The following is a 16804-nucleotide window of genomic DNA, read 5'->3' as shown; positions in this document are numbered from 1 at the left end:
TTCCCCTTACTTTTTAGGAGGAAAAAAGTGCGTCTTATGGAGTGAAAAATATGGTATATAACATTCTGCCGCTCCATACAGGGCTGCCATCAATGGCTCCAGGAGTTCCATAACTCCATCCCCTCCAACATTCCTCCGATGAAAATAGGGACGCCCTAAGGAAAAGCGGGACATTCCGGGATCAAATTAGAAATCGGGACGGCTTCTGTAAATCCGGGACTGTCCCTGGAAAATAGGGACACTTTGGGGAGGGTGGTCCTGAGACTGGCAACCAGTGCGGATCTCTGAGCACAGCTGTTACACGCTGGCGAGGCGGCACTGCTGTCAGCAATTGTGTTGCAGCATCCTGCCCCGACTGCAGCTTCCAGATCGGGTGCAACAAGGGAAGCTGCCCAGAGAGAGCCTCGCAGGCCTGATGGTGACGATGATGTGGGCGGGAGACAACTCACCATTGCAGGTTGGGCAGCACTGTCCTGGGAGTTTGCCCGGGTGGCTGCAGGACGGCGGAGGGCACTTGGGCGTGGCTCGCTCACACGAAACCTCCCCGGCCTGTCGGAACAAAAAGGTTTAGGAAGGGGGTCCCGGGGCCATTTTATGCCCCTTAGCACACACCCTCCCCCAAGAGTGTCTTTGGTCATTCCCCAAGTTGGTGAGGCTCATTGGACAACCATGAGAAACCGAGACCTTCAACTGGGTCTTGTGGAACTCTCTGCCACTAGAGATTCAGTAGGCACCTTCTGCGCCAGCTTTTAAACATTTGCTGAAATCTCTTCTATTCCACCAGAACCCTGTGTGGACAACTAAGAATGCATCTTTCCACAATGGTTATGATCGACTTCCACTTTTAAAGACGGTTTTATGTTTTTTTTAATTGTTTCTATACGTTCTATACAACGAGATGGTGGGACAGTGTTCTCGAAACTACCAGCATGAGTTTGACCCAACTGCGGGAGGCAGTGGAAGACAGGAGTGCCTGGCGTGCTCTGGTCCAGGGGGTCACAAAGATTCGGACATGACTAAACGACTAAACAACTAAACAACAACAACACAATACATTTTTGAATGACCCAGCGGGTTACAAGTATTTTTTTAATGAATAAATAATATAAATATCTCCAAGCCGGAACAGCGTGGGGACGGGAACCCCACGCCGCTCCCGAAATGCAAGACTCAACAACTACCTAAATTGTATAGAAATTTATTCATGTATGCGACTACAGAAGCAAGAATGTTACTTGCCCAAAAGTGGAAAGAAGCAGAAGTCCCAGTAAAGGAAGAATGAATACAAAAACCTATGGAATATGCAGAAATGGCGAACTTACCGGAAGAATAAGAAATCAAGATAAACTTTTAAGAAAAAAATGAAAATGGTTTATTGAATATTTACAGATAAATTGCAAACAGATAAAAACATTAGCAGGATTAAGTGCAATAAACCGCAGTTTTATTAGAGTATGTATTTACAGTAGATAATTAAACGAGCAAGTTAAAGGAATTTGGATATGCAGACGATATTAAAAAATAAGGAACCGCAGAAAGAGGGGAAAGGAAGCCAAGTTTTGAAAGGTCAAATGGATTGTGAAACTAATGAAATGTATAAATTTGAAAAATATAAAGAAAAAAGAAAGAAATGCAAGACTCTGCGATGGAAGACTCACCTCGCAGGTGCAGCGCTTGCAAGGCTCTCCGCTCGGGACCCCCTCTCCACTGCGATACTCCCTCCCTTCCCACAGACAACCTGTGTGGGCATGTTCAGGGTGGCAGAAGAGGATATATTGTTTATTAATATCCTTCCTAACTTGCGCTGGCAAGTTCCTTTACGTAGTAGAGTTACATCCCCCTTTTTACATGCACAGCAGATAGCTGGTTGCAGGCTCGTGTGAGCCTCTCACTATTATACAATTCAGTCTGTCTCAGATTGAATTGTACGTTCCTGGTAACTTCCCTTGAATCCCTCTTAAAAGAATAAAGTCGCCACAATCTTATTCAGAGATGATAAAAGACATTTACTCACATCAGTTCACAGTTGGATTCCTGAAGGCTGGCTTGGTTGCAAATATGTACGTTGGATCTACCCCATATGGGGGAATAATCCCAGTGCTTCTGCAAGTTGAGAGCTAGCAGAGCAGTCCTGGCTAAAAGCCGGTCAAACGAAGAAGGAAGTCAAAAAGAGGGAGGTGTGCTGCGTGACTCGTCCTTTTGTTACCTGGACAGGTGAGGTCACGCCCACCTTCTGTCACATGCAAAAGGAAGGATGCTCCAGCCAGGAGGAACAGGAAGTTTCGACTGGCTGGACCAAACATTCCCTAGCATGTCTTCTCTAGCATTTTAAGGAATGTTGTACTTGACTGCCTCTCATGCATCACATTCCACAACCTGGAGGCACCAGGACAGAAGAGTCTGTAAAGGGCTCTGAGTTCGAGATGCAGGGGACAGCCTCTTAAATAATCTGCTGGGACTCACCATCACAGACAGGGCAGCAAGTCCCGGGGCGAGGGGGTGCTGGGTGGCGGCAGAGACTGGCACAGTGCCTCCTTTTGCAGACGGCGTGGCCTTCCTGGGGGCGCGGAAGAAAACAGGGGGAGGGAGATAATGGAATTGGTACGTTTCAAGGGAACTGTCTTGCAGGGCTTGGCTCACAGACTGCTCTCCCTTCCCCAACAAAAGCCCCTTCCTCCCATTTTATTTTATTGATAATAATATTTATTAATTTTCAATTATATTCCAGTAATAGCCTCATTAAGGGACGCGGGTGGCGCTGTGGGTTAAATCACAGAGCATAGGACTTGCCAATCAGAAGGTTGGCGGTTTGAATCCCCGCGACGGGGTGAGCTCCCGTTGCTCGGTCCCTGCTCCTGCCAACCTAGCAGTTCGAAAGCACGCCAGTGCAAGTAGATAAATAGGTACCACTCTGGCAGGAAGGTAAACGGTGTTTCCGTGCGCTGCTCTGGTTTGCCAGAAGCGGCTTAGTCATGCTGGCCACATGACCCAGAAGCTGTACGCCGGCTCCCTCAGCCTATAGAGCAAGATGAGTGCCACAACCCCAGAGTTGGCCACGACTGGACCTAATGGGCAGGGGTCCCTTTACCTTTTAATCGCCTCATTATAACAATACCAATTTATAATACAATCAATAATATCAATCCTTCATATACCAAATTATATAATCCTACGTGCTAGGACTGATGATTTTCTTTATTTTGGCCTCCAAAACCTTATTGGTTTCAATTGCATTCCAGTCGCAATAATAACCCCTTATACAACAGCTGCAGTATTTATAACTTCTATTCGTGTTGACACATTAAATGATTTTATAAAACTACAGGTGAGGATCTCAAACTACATCCTTGTTCTTCCTGTGTGCGGCGTTTTTTCTCCCTTCCCTCCCATTTCAAGCAAACGTCGTTCGAGTGACACAATGTGGCTTACAGCAGATTTCCTTCTCTCTTTTCTCGATAATAAATTTTATCAGTTTTCAATTCCAAAAATCCAATATAAACCTCATTACATCAATAGCAAATTACAACGCCAATTCGAATACCAGTCAATCAAATAGCCAATTAAGCAATTTATGTGCTCCCACCCGCAATGTGCAAGATTTCAAGGTTGGATCATTTCCTTTCATTCTGCTTCTCGACTCTTCCTTAACCCAGTTACATTCCAATCTTGATCACAATCCCTTACACAAGAGCTACCATGTTTTAAACTTCTATTTGTGTCAACACATTTATCAATTTGTGAATCTGCAAGCGAAGCTCTGCCTCCTTTGTTTTCCCTGTGTGAAATATTTGTTTTAACCGAGTTGTTTCTTTGTGCCCTTGCTAAATAGGATGCCTGTCTGGGTTATTTCTTCTTCTTTCTTTTTAAAAATTTCTTATTATCAATTTTATTTGTATTTTCTACACAACAACACCACTACGAAAAATATCGAAAAATAACAATACACAAAACACAAAAAACAACATTCAAAAAACCAAAAACAAAAACAAATCCATAGCTTACAAGTTAATAATATAAACATTAAAAAGAAAAACGAACATTGACTTCCACCAATCCCACAGCACCTCCTTTATCTCTCATTGTGTCTTCCTGTTTTCCTGATCATCTCTATCCTAGCATCTAGATCTACCATATTTTTCGCTCCATAGGACGCACTTTTTCCCCTCCAAAAATGAAGGGGAAATGTGTGTGCGTCCTATGGAGCGAATGCAGGCTTTCGCTGAAGCCTGGAGAGCGAGAAGCATCGGTGCGCACCGACCCCTCTCGCTCTCCAGGCTTCAGGAAACTATCCGCAAGCCTTGCAAGCCCGGTGGGAGTTCCCGCGGGCTCACAAGGCTTGCAGGCAGCAGCCTGCAGCCCCGGCGAGTGTCCGCAAGCCTTGCGCGCCCGGCAGGAGGTCCCGCCGAGCGCGCGAGGCTTCGGGCAGCAGCCTGTCGCCCGAAGCACGGGGAGCCCTCCGGAGGGCTCCCCGTGCTTCGGGCGAGTGTCTGCAAGCCTTGCGCGCCCGGAAGGAGGTCCCGCCGAGCGCGCGAGGCTTGGGGCGGCAGCCTGTCGCCCGAAGCACGGGGAGCCCTCCGGAGGGCTCCCCGTGCTTCGGGCGAGTGTCTGCAAGCCTTGCGCGCCCGGCAGGAGGTCCCGCCGAGCGCGCGAGGCTTGGGGCGGTAGCCTGCAGCCCGAAGCACGCGAGGCTTGGGGCGGCAGCCGCGGCGGGGGGGTGTAATTTTTTTTATTCATTTCCCCCCCCAAAAAACGAGGTGCGTCCTATGGGCCGGTGCGCCCTATAGAACGAAAAATACGGTAAATCCCTCTATCTTATCCTTTCACTTCACAAGGTTATTCCAGACTCAGCCAGATTTCTGTCCTCGAACCTAGGCTTTTAAGGTATGATACGATATGATATCTTTATTGTCATTGCTCCATGCAGAACATTGAAACTGAAAAATCAACATAAGACATTCAACCCCCCCTAAAAACTCTGAAACCCCATTTTAAAATACAATATACTCCTAAAGAGGAGTATTCAGAGGCGTGTCTAAATGAATAGTAAAGGTAAAGGGATCCCTGACCATTAGGTCCAGTCGTGGCCGACTCTGGGGTTGCGGCGCTCATCTCACTTTACTGGCCGAGGGAGCCGGCGTACAGCTTCCGGGTCATGTGGCCAGCAGGACTAAGCCGCTTCTGGCGAACCAGAGCTGCGCACGGAAACGCCACTTACCTTCCCACTGGAGTGGTACCTATTTATCTACTTGCACTTTGACGTGCTTTCGAACTGCTAGGTTGGCAGGAGCAGGGATCGAGCAACAGGAGCTCACCCCGTTGCGGGGATCCGAACCGCTGACCTTCTGATCGGCAAGTCCTAGGCTCTGTGGTTTAACCCACAGTGCCGCCCACGTCCCTCCTGTCTAAATGAATACCTCTGGGTTATTTCTTAATCTCCGCTTGCAACATTTTTCTGACCTTACCAGGCATTTGCACTTCAGGCAGGGGTCCGAGGATGGGGTCCACTCCTCATTGTGCTCACGCCGGGATTTCCCGTCCAGACAACCTGTCAAGGTCCAGGGACGCAGAAACGTCAGGTCAGCTTCAACTGAGAGGAATCCCAAAGTGGGCAGTAGTGCCCGTGGGGTGGTGGTAGGGCAATGGGGTTGCCATAGGGGGCCCTGGGAAGCATTGGGGGGGTGACGGCGGTGACGATTTAAGACCTGAAGGAGCATCTCCACCCCCATCGTTCAGCCCGGACACTGAGGTCCAGCTCCGAGGGCCTTCTGGCGGTTCCCCCCCCCTGCAAGAAGTGAGGGTGCAGGGAACCAGCAGAGGGCCTTCTCGGTGGTGTAACCCGCCCTGTGGAACGCCCTCCCACCAGATGTTAAAGAGAAAAACAACCACCAGACTTTTAGAAGACATTCTGGATTAGTTGTAGTTTCCGGGTCACCTTCAAAGGTAGCCCCACGCAGAGTGCATTGCAGTAGTCCAAGCGAGAGATAACTAGAGCATGCACCACTCTGGCCAGACAGTCCGCGGGCAGATAGGGTCTCATCCTGCGTACCAGATGGAGCTGGCAGACAACTGCCCTGGACACACATTTGACCTGTGCCTCCATGGACAGCTGTGAGTCCAAAACGACTCCCAGGCTGCGCACCTGGTCCTTCAGGGGCACAGTTGCCCCATTCAGGACCAGGGAGTCCTCCACACCTGCCCACCCCCTTTCCCCCAGAAACAGTACTTCTGTCTTGTCAGGATTCAACCTCAAGCTTGCACCCCAAGTGCAAAATGGGAAGCCTTCACCTCCTTCTCACCCTGGCACAAGGGGCAACATTGCCCAGGGATCTCCTCTGTGATGGCGCAGTCCAGCTTTGGGCAGGCGACCTGGGAGCAGACGATGTTCCCATCCTGGAGAGGGAAAAAGGCAAGAGGAAGCACAAAATGAATAAGGAGCCTGACTGGATCAGAGATCTATTGCTCACCCCTCCCCACCAACACCCCTCCCGCTCCAGACGACTCGAGAAAGTGAGCCAAGTCGTATTTCATGCAGGGAAGGGGATAGGGCTCCTAGAATGCTCTCTAACACTCATCCCTCATTGGCCCTGCATTGCACCCTAAGATTTTTAGGTTGGCTGGGACGTATCCTTAATCCCTAAAGACGTCTTTTTCTTGTATGGATGGAGGATGCAGTTTTGGTACAAAGTGCTCTCTGCACAACTGGCAAAATTTGCATCCTTTGCCCCACCCACTTTGCCACTGGCCCCGCCCACCACTGGCACCAACTGAATTCTAATATTTTTGTGTGGCCGGGAGGGAATTCCCCTTTGAGAGCAGCACCCCAAGAAGAAATTCCGAGGAATGAAGAATGGCAGACAAAATTAACAGACTACGCAGAATTAGATAAAATGACAGGAAGGATTCGAAACCTGCGGGACCAGAGATTTGCAGAAGATTGAAAAAAATATACGAACTATTTGAAAAGCAATTGGATAATCGACAAATCACTCTAGTAGGACTACAAGAAGTTTTGTAAGGGAAAATATATGAAATATTGCAAAAGAAGAGAGATTAGTTATGACATTTAAAGGTAATAGTGAAAGTAAGAAATGTATATTAAGTGATTAGATTGGAAATTTTTCAGATGTGATTGCCCAAAAAATTGTATAAGATGTAAAAGTATGTTTAATTATTTGAAAATGATATGTTAAAAAACTAATAAAAATTATATATATATATATAAAAGAGCGGCCCTCATCTCTCCCCCCCCCAGCACCCACCTGACAGACACAGCATTCGCAGGGGTCTTTGCCCGCCACCTCGCCACCGTTGGGAATGAGCTGCCCGCGGAAAAGGCAGCGAGTGCAGTCCGGACAGCAGGAGCCAGTGGCAGGGGGTAGTCCGTGGGTGCAAGGCGGGGGGCATGGCTCGGCAGGGGTGCAGACCAGCTCCCCCTCCTGGAGAAAGAGACTCAGGTCACAGAATGGACATGGCAAATGGGCACTGGGACCAGGTGCGCAGCCTGGGAGTCATTCTGGACTCACAGCTGTCCATGAAGGCGCAGGTCAATCCTGGGTCCAGGGCAGCTGTCTATTAGCCCCATCTGGTATGCAGGATGAAACCCTCCCTGCCCGCAGACCGTCTCGCCAGAGTGGTGCATGCTCTGGTTATCTCCCGCTTGGACTACTGCAATGTGCTCTGTGTGGGGCTACCTTTGAAGGTGACCTGGAAACTGCAATTAATCCAGAATGTGGCAGCTAGACTGGTGACTGGGGGAGACTGCTGAGACCACATAACACCGGTCCTGAGAGATCTGCATTGGCTCCCAGTACGTTTCTGAGCACAATTGAAAGTGTTGGTACTGACCTTGAAAGCCCTAAATGGCCTTGGTCCAGTATACCTGAAGGAGCGTCTCCACCCCCATCGTTCTAACCGGACACTGAGATCCAGCTCCAAGGGCCTTCTGGTGGTTCCCTCCCTGTGAGATGTGAGGTTACAGGGAACCAGGCAGAGGGCCTTCTCGGTGGTGGTGCCCTCCCTGTGGAACGCCCTCCCATCAGATGTGAAGGAAATAAACAACTATCTGACTTTTAGAAGACATCTGAAGGCAGCCCTGTTAAGGGAAGTTTTTAAATGTTTGATGTTTTATTGTGTTTTTAATATTCTGTTGGGAGCCGCCCAGAGTGGCTGGAGAAACCCAGCCAGATGGGTGGGGTAATAACAACAACAACAACAATTATAAAATTATAAAATTATAATAATAATAAGAAGAATAAGAATAAGAATAAGAATAAGAATAAGAAGTAGTAGTTATTTGTACCCAATCCACTCTGGGCAGCTTCCAACAGAGATTAAAAATACATTAAAACATCAAACATTAAAAACTTCCAATAATAATAATAATAATAATAATAATGTGGGTTTTTGATGGTTCGAATACAGACCTACTATGCAAACAGATTATAATTTTTCTATTTGTTATCAGTGAAGACTTTTCTTGCTGCAACAGGTAGCGTGAGGATTGGGATGTGTGTGCGAATTCTGTTAATGCACGTTACACCAAAGTCTGCCATTGGCTTGCTGATCAATGGCCGATAAAAATGTACATACACAGTGACAGGATCATTCTACTGCCCCCCACTGGCTTTTGGGGGCATTGCAATCCCCATGGACTGTCCCATAACTCACAGAACAGGTGCAGCTTCGACATCCGTCCGCAGAGGTGATCTTCTGCCCAGGCTCCAGCATTCGCCCGTCCAGCTCACACGCTAAGAGGAGAGACAGAATGAGAGAAGGAAGAAGGCCAAGGAACAGGGAGCATTAGGGACAATTACATTCCTGATTTTCTTTTCGTGCTGCAGCATCTACACTTTGGAACTCCACGCCACTTGAAAACAGGCAGGTACCTTTTCAGTGCTTGCCAACAGAATATTTTTGTGCAGGGGTTTAGAAGAGTTGGTGCTGGTTTTAATCCGGTTTTTAGCCTATTGCTATTTTAACTTTTCAAGGCACGTCGATCATTGCTGTTAATTCTACTGATGCATAATTTTACTGTTTTATCTTTTCTCGTAAACCTCTTTGAGTATTATTATTTTTTAATACACTGGGGGGTGGGCTATTGGGTTGTTGTTGTTATTTTTATTTTGTGGTTTTATGTCTTGATTTTATTCTGTGAACCGCCCTGAGACCCCTGGTATAGAGCAGTATATAAATTCTAATAATAATAATAATAATAATAATGTTGCAAAATAAATAGATAATAAATATAGTGAGGGGGGGGAGTATTTGATCCCCTGCTAAATTTGCCCATTTGCCCTCTGACGAAGAAATGACCAGTCCATAATTTTAATGGTAGGTTTACTGTAGCTGCGAGAGACAGAATAACAACAGGAAAAACCCCCGAAACCCAGAAGACAAAAGTCAGAGACTGATATGCATTATAATGAGTGAAATAAGTATTTGATCCCCTATCAACCAGCCAGATGTCAGGCTACCTGGTATCTTCACTGTATGTAAGGAGCTGAGATTAGAAGCACCTGCTGTAAGGGAGAGGGCTTACCTGCAATCCCAGCTCATTACAGTACCTGCACAAAAGACACCTGTCGACAGAAGCAATCAATCCAGCAGATTCCAAAGTAGCCACCATGACCAAGATCAAAGGGCTGTCCATGGATGTCAGGGACAAGATTGTAGACTGGGCTGGACTGGGCTACAAGACTATTGCCAAGCAGCTTGGTGAGAAGGTGACAACCGTTGGTGCAATAATTCACAAATGGAAGAAACACAAAACAACTGTCAACCTCCTTCGGTCTGGGGCTCCATGCAAGATCTCATCTCGTGAAGTTGCAATGATCAGGAGAACGGTGATGAAGCAGCCCAGAACTACATAGGGGGAACTTGTCAATGATCTCAGGGAAGCTGGGACCATGGTCACCATGAAAACAGTTGGTAACACTGTTATGTTGTGGGTAAACTGGAGATGAGGATGGGATGGATGGACAACAGAGCACAGCCAGATCAGCCACCCTCTGAGCGGAGCCGAATCACGGAGCTGAAACACCAAGCAAAATCACTGAACAGAACCAATTCAGAGCTGACTGTTCTGGCTAGAGCACGGTGTTCCATCCATTGCCCTCTACGCTGGCATCGGAATCATGGCTTCACTTGTGCCTCTACCGCCCTTTGCGCCAGCCTCTGAATCATGGGACTCCTACCTCGCTCAGTTCGACTGCTACCTCCAAGCCAACGAGCTGAAGGAAGTATCACAGGAGTGTAAGCGGGGCCTATTACTCAGCCTCTGTGGGCCTGAGGTGTTTGAGACGGCCCGAGCATTGGTTGCACCTGAAGCAGTCCAGGCAACACCATGGGACATGATTCAAGAGAAGCTCCGCAACCACTACGCGCCAAAGCCGTCCAAGATTGCTGCCCGCCATGCGATCTACCACCGGAACCAGGCAGAGGGGGAGTCAATCAACAACTATACCACCGACAGGCTGCAATGCACTGCGAGTTCCAAGACTTAGACGATGGATCGAATCGTCTGCAGGGTCCCGGACATCCGTCTGCAATGGCGTCTCCTCGCCAAGCCAGACCTCACGCTGTAGAAAGCCATTGAGGAGGCTGTGGCCTCGGAAGCTGCTGAACCCAGGAGATCCGCAAGGCCAGCAGCCTGCGTCTTGCTAGGAAGCCAGTTCCAGTGCATCATGAAGAGGCCAGCAGTGATGAGGCATCCTCCAGTGAAGACGATGACGTGCACCAGACAAAGCGGGAGCGCAGGAAGTTCCAACAGAAGTCCAAGGGCCAATCGGAATGTGCCGGCTGCGGAGGCAACCATTCCCGTGCCAAGTGTCGATTCAGAGATCCCATCCTCGTCGCCAGTGTTATGTTGTGGATGAAGATATCCGATGACACAGCGATTCTTCAAACAGCTCTTGTTTATTCACAGGCCAGGACAGAACTGAACTGAACTGAAGGGTTCAGTCAGCCTGCTTATATAGAGCTCCAGTACAATGTAACTGTAACGATTTTCTAAAACTATCCAATCACTGAACGTCACTTTTGATCCCTTATTTGCATAACTATCTAGAGTATCCCTCTTCTGGCCCAGGGTGAGAACTTCAGTACATAACAAATACACTACGCCGTGAAGGACTGAGATCTTGCAGAACCCACAAGGTCCTCTTGCTCAAGACAGCACATGTACAGGCCAGTCTGCAGTTTGCCAACGCACATCTGAATGGCCCAGAGGAGAACTGGGTGAAAGGGTTGTGGTCAGATGAGACCAAAATCGAGCTCTTTGGCATCAACTCAACTCGCCGTGTTTGGAGGAGGAGGTATGCTGCCTCTGACCCCAAGAACACCATCCCCACCGTCAAACATGGAGGGAGACATATTATGCTTTGGGGGTGTTTTTCTGCTAAGGGGACAGGACACCTTCACTGCATCGAAGGGACGATGGACAGGACCATGTATCGTCAAATCTTGGGTGAGCACCTCCTTCCCTCAACCAGGGCATTGAAAATGGGTCAAGGATGGGTATTCCAGCATGACAATGACCCAAAACACATGGCCAAAGCAACAAAGGAGTGGCTCAGGAAGAAGCCCATTAAGGTCCTGGAGTGGCCTAGCCAGTCTCCAGACCTTAATCCCATCGAAAATCTGTGGAGGGAGCTGAAGGTTCGAGTAGCTACACATCAGCCTCGAAATCTTACTGACTTGGAGAGGATCTGCAAAGAGGAGTGGGACAAAACACCTCCTGAGATGTGTGCAAACCTGGTGGCCACCTATAAGAAACGTCTGACCTCTGTAATTGCCAACAAGGGTTTTGCCACCAAGTACTAAGTCATCTTTTGCAAAGGGATCAAATACTTATTTCACTCATTATAATGCACATCAATCTCTGACTTTTGTCTTCTGGGTTTCTGGGGGTTTTCCTGTTGTTATTCTGTCTCTCGCATCTACAATAAACCTACCATTAAAATTATGGACTGGTCATTTCTTCGTCAGAGGGCAAACGGGAAAATACTTTCCCCCCTCATTGATAATGTGTCATCTGAGTCCTTTTTTCTATTTATTTTTCCAGGGGGAGCACATTCGCAGGGGGTTAATGATTGAGTAAGAGGCAGGTAGTTCACTCCCACCCCCTCTTGGTTCTTTGCAGGATCCAGAAGAGAAGCCAGGTTCCTCTACCTGCTCCAGTGTGTTCATGGCAAGTCACTCACCTGGGCAAACAGGGCAGCATTGGCCAGGCTGAGGGTTGGGCTTGGCACAGCGGCTGGGCGGGCAGTGGACAGGGTGGCAGCGGACCAGGCTCCTCTGGAGGGGAAAAGGGAACAGGGTGGGTGGTGGGGCGCCTCCTTCCCTCCCTGTCCCCAAACTGGGGTCCATATTAACCCCCTCCCCCAGAGGGGTAGCCTCAAAAAATGCCAACTTTGCCCAACCTCCCCAAATTATTCCACATCCTTTGACTAGGAAATGAGGTGCGTGGGGGTCAGCGGCAGTTGTTTCTAACAAAACCCTGAACGATGCTCGGTGGGAAGTGATAAAGGTTCACCTGAGCATGTGCAGAGTGTCTTTTCTTCTCTTCATTAAAATGCACTCTGCACATGCTCGGGTGAACCTTTATCACTTCCCACCGAGCATCGTTCAGCGTCTTATTTGAAAAATAAAAGGGGGGATAGGTGCAACAGTTGAATTGAACCTCCAAGTCCACAGGCAGTATACCATTGTGTGCTAAATGCTCGGAAGTCAGCAACACGGGATGGGCCTGATCCTGCTGCTTGGCTTATGGGCTGCCTCCTGCTGGTAGCTATTACTGGCCCAACCTAAATCTTCCCAGCCTCAGCCTCGAAATCTTCTATCCCAGATCAATCACCGAGATTCTCTGCAGGAGTGTTGCTGGCTGATCCCCAAGTTGGTGAGGCCCATTGGACAACAACGAGAAGCCGAGCCTTTCGTGTCATTGGCCGGTCCTGTGAAACTCTCTGCCACTGGAGATTCAGTGCCAACTTTCAAGCAGCTGCTGAAAACTTTCCAATTCTGCCAGGCCTATGCAGGTAATTGAGAATACGTCTTTCCACAATGGTTAGCTGATGCCTGTTTTCAACTACTGAATCGCTTTTATTGTATGGTTTTATTCGAAGGGGCAGAGGAATCAGAGACCAAATTGCAAACATGCGCTGGATTATGGAGAAAGCTAGAGAGTTCCAGAAAGACATCTACTTCTGCTTCATTGACAACGCAAAAGCCTTTGACTGTGTCAACCACAGCAAACTACGGCAAGTTCTTAAAAAAATGGGAGTGCCTGATCACCTCATCTGTCTCTTGAGAAATCTCTATGTGGGACAAGAAGCTACAGTTAGAACTGGATATGGAACAACTGATTGGTTCAAAATTGGGAAAGTAGTACGGCAAGGCTGTATATTGCCTCCCTGCTTATTTAACTTATATGCAGAATTCTTCATGCGAAAGGCTGGGCTGGATGAATCGCAAGCCGCAATTAAGATTGCCGGAAGAAATATCAACAACCTCAGATATGCAGATGACACAACCTTGATGGCAGAAAGTGAGGAGGAATTAAAGAACCTTTTATAATGAGCATGAAAGAGGAGAGCGCAAAATATGGTCTGAAGCTCAACATCAAAAAAACGAAGATCATGGCCACTGGGCCAATCACCTCCTGGTAAATAGAAGGGGAAGAAATGGAGGCAGTGAGAGATTTTACTTTCTTGGGCTCCATGATCACTGCAGATGGTGACAGCAGCCACGAAATTAAAAGACGCCTGCTTCTTGGGAGAAAAGCAATGACAAACCTAGACAGCATCTTAAAAAGCAGAGACATCACCTTGCCAACAAAGGCCCATATAGTTAAAACAATGGTTTATGAAAATAGTGAACATAGTGGTGAACAACAGCAACCCCCCATGGTTGCTTTTAGGTGAACATAGTGGTGTATGAAAGTGAGAGCTGGACCATCAAGAAGGCTGATTGCCGAAGAATTGATGCTTTTGAATTCTGGTGCTGGAGGAGACTCTTGAGAATCCCATGGACTGCAAGAAGATCAAACCTCAACATTCTGAAGGAAATCAGCCCTGAGTGCTCACTGGAAGGACAGATCCTGAAGCTGAGGCTCCAACTTTGGCCACCTCATGAGAAGATAAGACTCCCTGGAAAAGACCCTGATGTTGGGAAAGATGGAGGGCACAAGGAGAAGGGGACACAGAGGACGAGATGGTTGGACAGTGTTCTTGAAGCTACCAGCATGAGTTGGACCAAACTGCAGGAGGCAGTGGAAGACAGGAGTGCCTGGCGTGCTCTGGTCCATGGGGTCACAAAGAGTCGGACACGACTAAACGACAACAACAACAATTACCGCTGTGATAATTTGTTATACGGTATAGCCAGGAGCTCTGTCCTTCCTTCCATCTACTCACCAGGCAGGAGCAGTTCATACAGGGGTTCGAGGAGGCAGCAAAGACATCTCCTTCCTGATATCTCTGTCCTTCGTACTCGCAACCTGGGCAAAAAAAAAAAAAAAAACAGGTGAGGAAAAGGCAAGGAATTCTTAACCACTGCCAGAATTAAGAACAAGTATTTTGATAGCGAACAATTAAAAACAAGTATACTGATAGTGAAATAATTATTAAGCTCTAACTTATTAAGCTCTAACGTATTAAGCTCTAACCTCAATGTGGCGTGGCATGGATGCTATCAGCCTGTAGCACTGCTGAGGTGTTATGGAAGACCAGGATGCTTCAATAGCAGCCTTCAGCTCTTCTGCATTGCTCGGTCTCATGTCACGCCGCATTGAGGCCGTAATTGATGCAAAAGGGGCCCAAACCAAGTACTGAGTACATGCGCATGCTTCTACTTCTCAGACGTCCAATATTGCTCTATTTGCAGTCCTTGTTTTGCTGATTTCATTTAATATTCTAATTTTCTGAGATTGCTAATTTGGGGTTTTCATCAGTGTACGCCATGATCATCACAATTATAACAAATAAAGGCTTGACATATCTCACTTTGCAGGTCAAGAGTCTATCCCATATATTAGTTTCACCTTTTAAGTTGACTTACTGAAATAAATGAACTTTTCCACGATATTCTAATTTTCTGAGTTTCACCTGTAGAGAAGTGGGAATTTCTCTTACACAAGCTGCAGAAACCCCCCTCCCAAGGAAAAAGGAGGCCAAAACCTTACACTATTTCAAACCAAAAGCAGATGATACAAGAAACATGGAGAGCCTGCGCTCTCACGAATGGTCTGTCGACCGTACCTGGTATGGGAAGGATACGGAAGCAAACTTGATACAGAGGAAACACTTTGCGCAAATGAATCGGGTCCAAGGACTGACAAAACCAATGGCCCAGTGCATAGCTGTCAACTTACAGATTTGAAAATAAGGGACCAGCAGCCTCGAAAATACGGGGTCAGCAGCCAAAATAAGGGATTTTCCGGGCACAGGTATGTTCAACTTCTGAGCCCCTCCAAGCCAAAGGCAGAAAGCCCAGCCAGCAGCCAAATGAAGCCTCAAGCGGTGGTTCCCACAGCGCAGCAACCCGGCAAAGGGGATGCAGCAAGGAAAACCACCGTCCCCTCTCCGCTGGGAAGCGCTGAGCAAAGGCGAGTCCCCAGGCAACGCGGCCGATTTGATCGGCACAAGGCATGCAAGCTCCACCCCCCCAGTCATTCTTAGACTCCTTATTGGGTGAACAACGCAGCCAAGCAACACAGTTGGAGCCTCCCTCCTCCCTGGCCGGCAGGGAGGGAGGGAGAGGAGCTGCTTCCTTTGAAACCCGGGAAATTTAAGGGACATCATCAATAAGGGACAGCAGCGGGACACGGCGCTGGGCTAAGGGGCTTTCCCGCCAAATAAGGGACGGTTGACAGCTATGGCCATTGATGCTCTCGGGGCGCTCCCTTGCGTCCTTACCTGGATGGCAAACCGGGCAGCACTCGCCAGGCAGCGTGTATCGCTCCCGGCACGAAAGCTCTGGGCAGCTGGGTGCTTGGCATCGGACGTTGCCTGCCTAGGAGAGTTGCAGAAAGAGGAGAGAATTGTACAGCGGCGCCAATGTCGTAACGAAACACTAGGCGGCGGTGAACACATGGCAGGAAGGATGAGCGCATTGCTTGGTGCTGATGACCACGTCACAGCTACTGCAAGCCTATCGTAAAACTGTAGCGATGCAATTTTGGTTTGATGAGGCCCTAAGCTCCTGAACGGGATGCAGGTGGCGCTGTGGGTTAAACCACAGAGCCTAGGACTTGCCGATCAGAAGGTCGGCGGTTCAAATCCCCGTGACGGGGTGAGCTCCCATTGCTCGGTCCCTGCTCCTGCCAACCTAGCAGTTCGAAGGCACATCAAAGTGCAAGTAGATAAATAGGTACCACTCCGGCGGGAAGGTAAACGGTGTTTCCGTGCACTGCTCTGGTTCACCAGAAGCGGCTTAGTCATGCTGGCCACATGACCTGGAAGCTGTATGCCGGCTCCCTCGGCTAGTAAAGCGAGATGAGCGCAGCAACCCCAGAGTTGGCCACGACTGGACCTAATGCTCAGGGGTCCCTTTACCTTTACCTAAGGTTTAGTAGTGTTTTGATGGGACGCGGGTGGCGCTGTGGGTTAAACCACAGAGCCTAGGACTTGCTGATCAGAAGGTCGGCGGTTCGAATCCCCACGATGGGGTGAGCTCCTGTTGCTCGGTCCCTGCTCCTGCCAACCTAGCAGCTCGAAAGCACGTCAAAGTGCAAGTAGATAAATAGGTACCGCTCCGGCGGGAAGGTAAATGGCATTTCCGTGCGCTGCTCTGGTTCACCAGAAGCGGC

At 48.4% G+C, this 16804-nt stretch overlaps 1 protein-coding gene across 1 annotated transcript in view; it reads right to left on the bottom strand.

The window, feature by feature from the left end:
* KCP (kielin cysteine rich BMP regulator) overlaps window positions 1-16804 on the bottom strand; it is a 106611-nt gene that overhangs the window by 64189 nt on the left and 25618 nt on the right. The window contains exons 8-17 of the mRNA XM_081022582.1: window positions 15912-16008; window positions 14412-14494; window positions 12201-12294; window positions 8668-8747; window positions 7260-7436; window positions 6297-6390; window positions 5463-5545; window positions 2464-2557; window positions 1659-1738; window positions 450-549 (exon numbers count right to left, since the gene is read on the bottom strand). Of these exons, the coding sequence (XP_080878708.1) occupies window positions 450-549; window positions 1659-1738; window positions 2464-2557; window positions 5463-5545; window positions 6297-6390; window positions 7260-7436; window positions 8668-8747; window positions 12201-12294; window positions 14412-14494; window positions 15912-16008 (982 nt within the window). The remainder of the gene's footprint in view (window positions 1-449; window positions 550-1658; window positions 1739-2463; window positions 2558-5462; window positions 5546-6296; window positions 6391-7259; window positions 7437-8667; window positions 8748-12200; window positions 12295-14411; window positions 14495-15911; window positions 16009-16804) is intronic.

Source organism: Podarcis pityusensis (assembly GCF_964106645.2).
Source record: "Podarcis pityusensis genome assembly, chromosome: 10".
NCBI classification, from domain to species: domain Eukaryota; kingdom Metazoa; phylum Chordata; class Lepidosauria; order Squamata; family Lacertidae; genus Podarcis; species Podarcis pityusensis.
The sequence above is the reverse complement of the archived record's forward strand: the minus strand, read 5'-3'. Positions and strand labels throughout refer to the sequence as shown.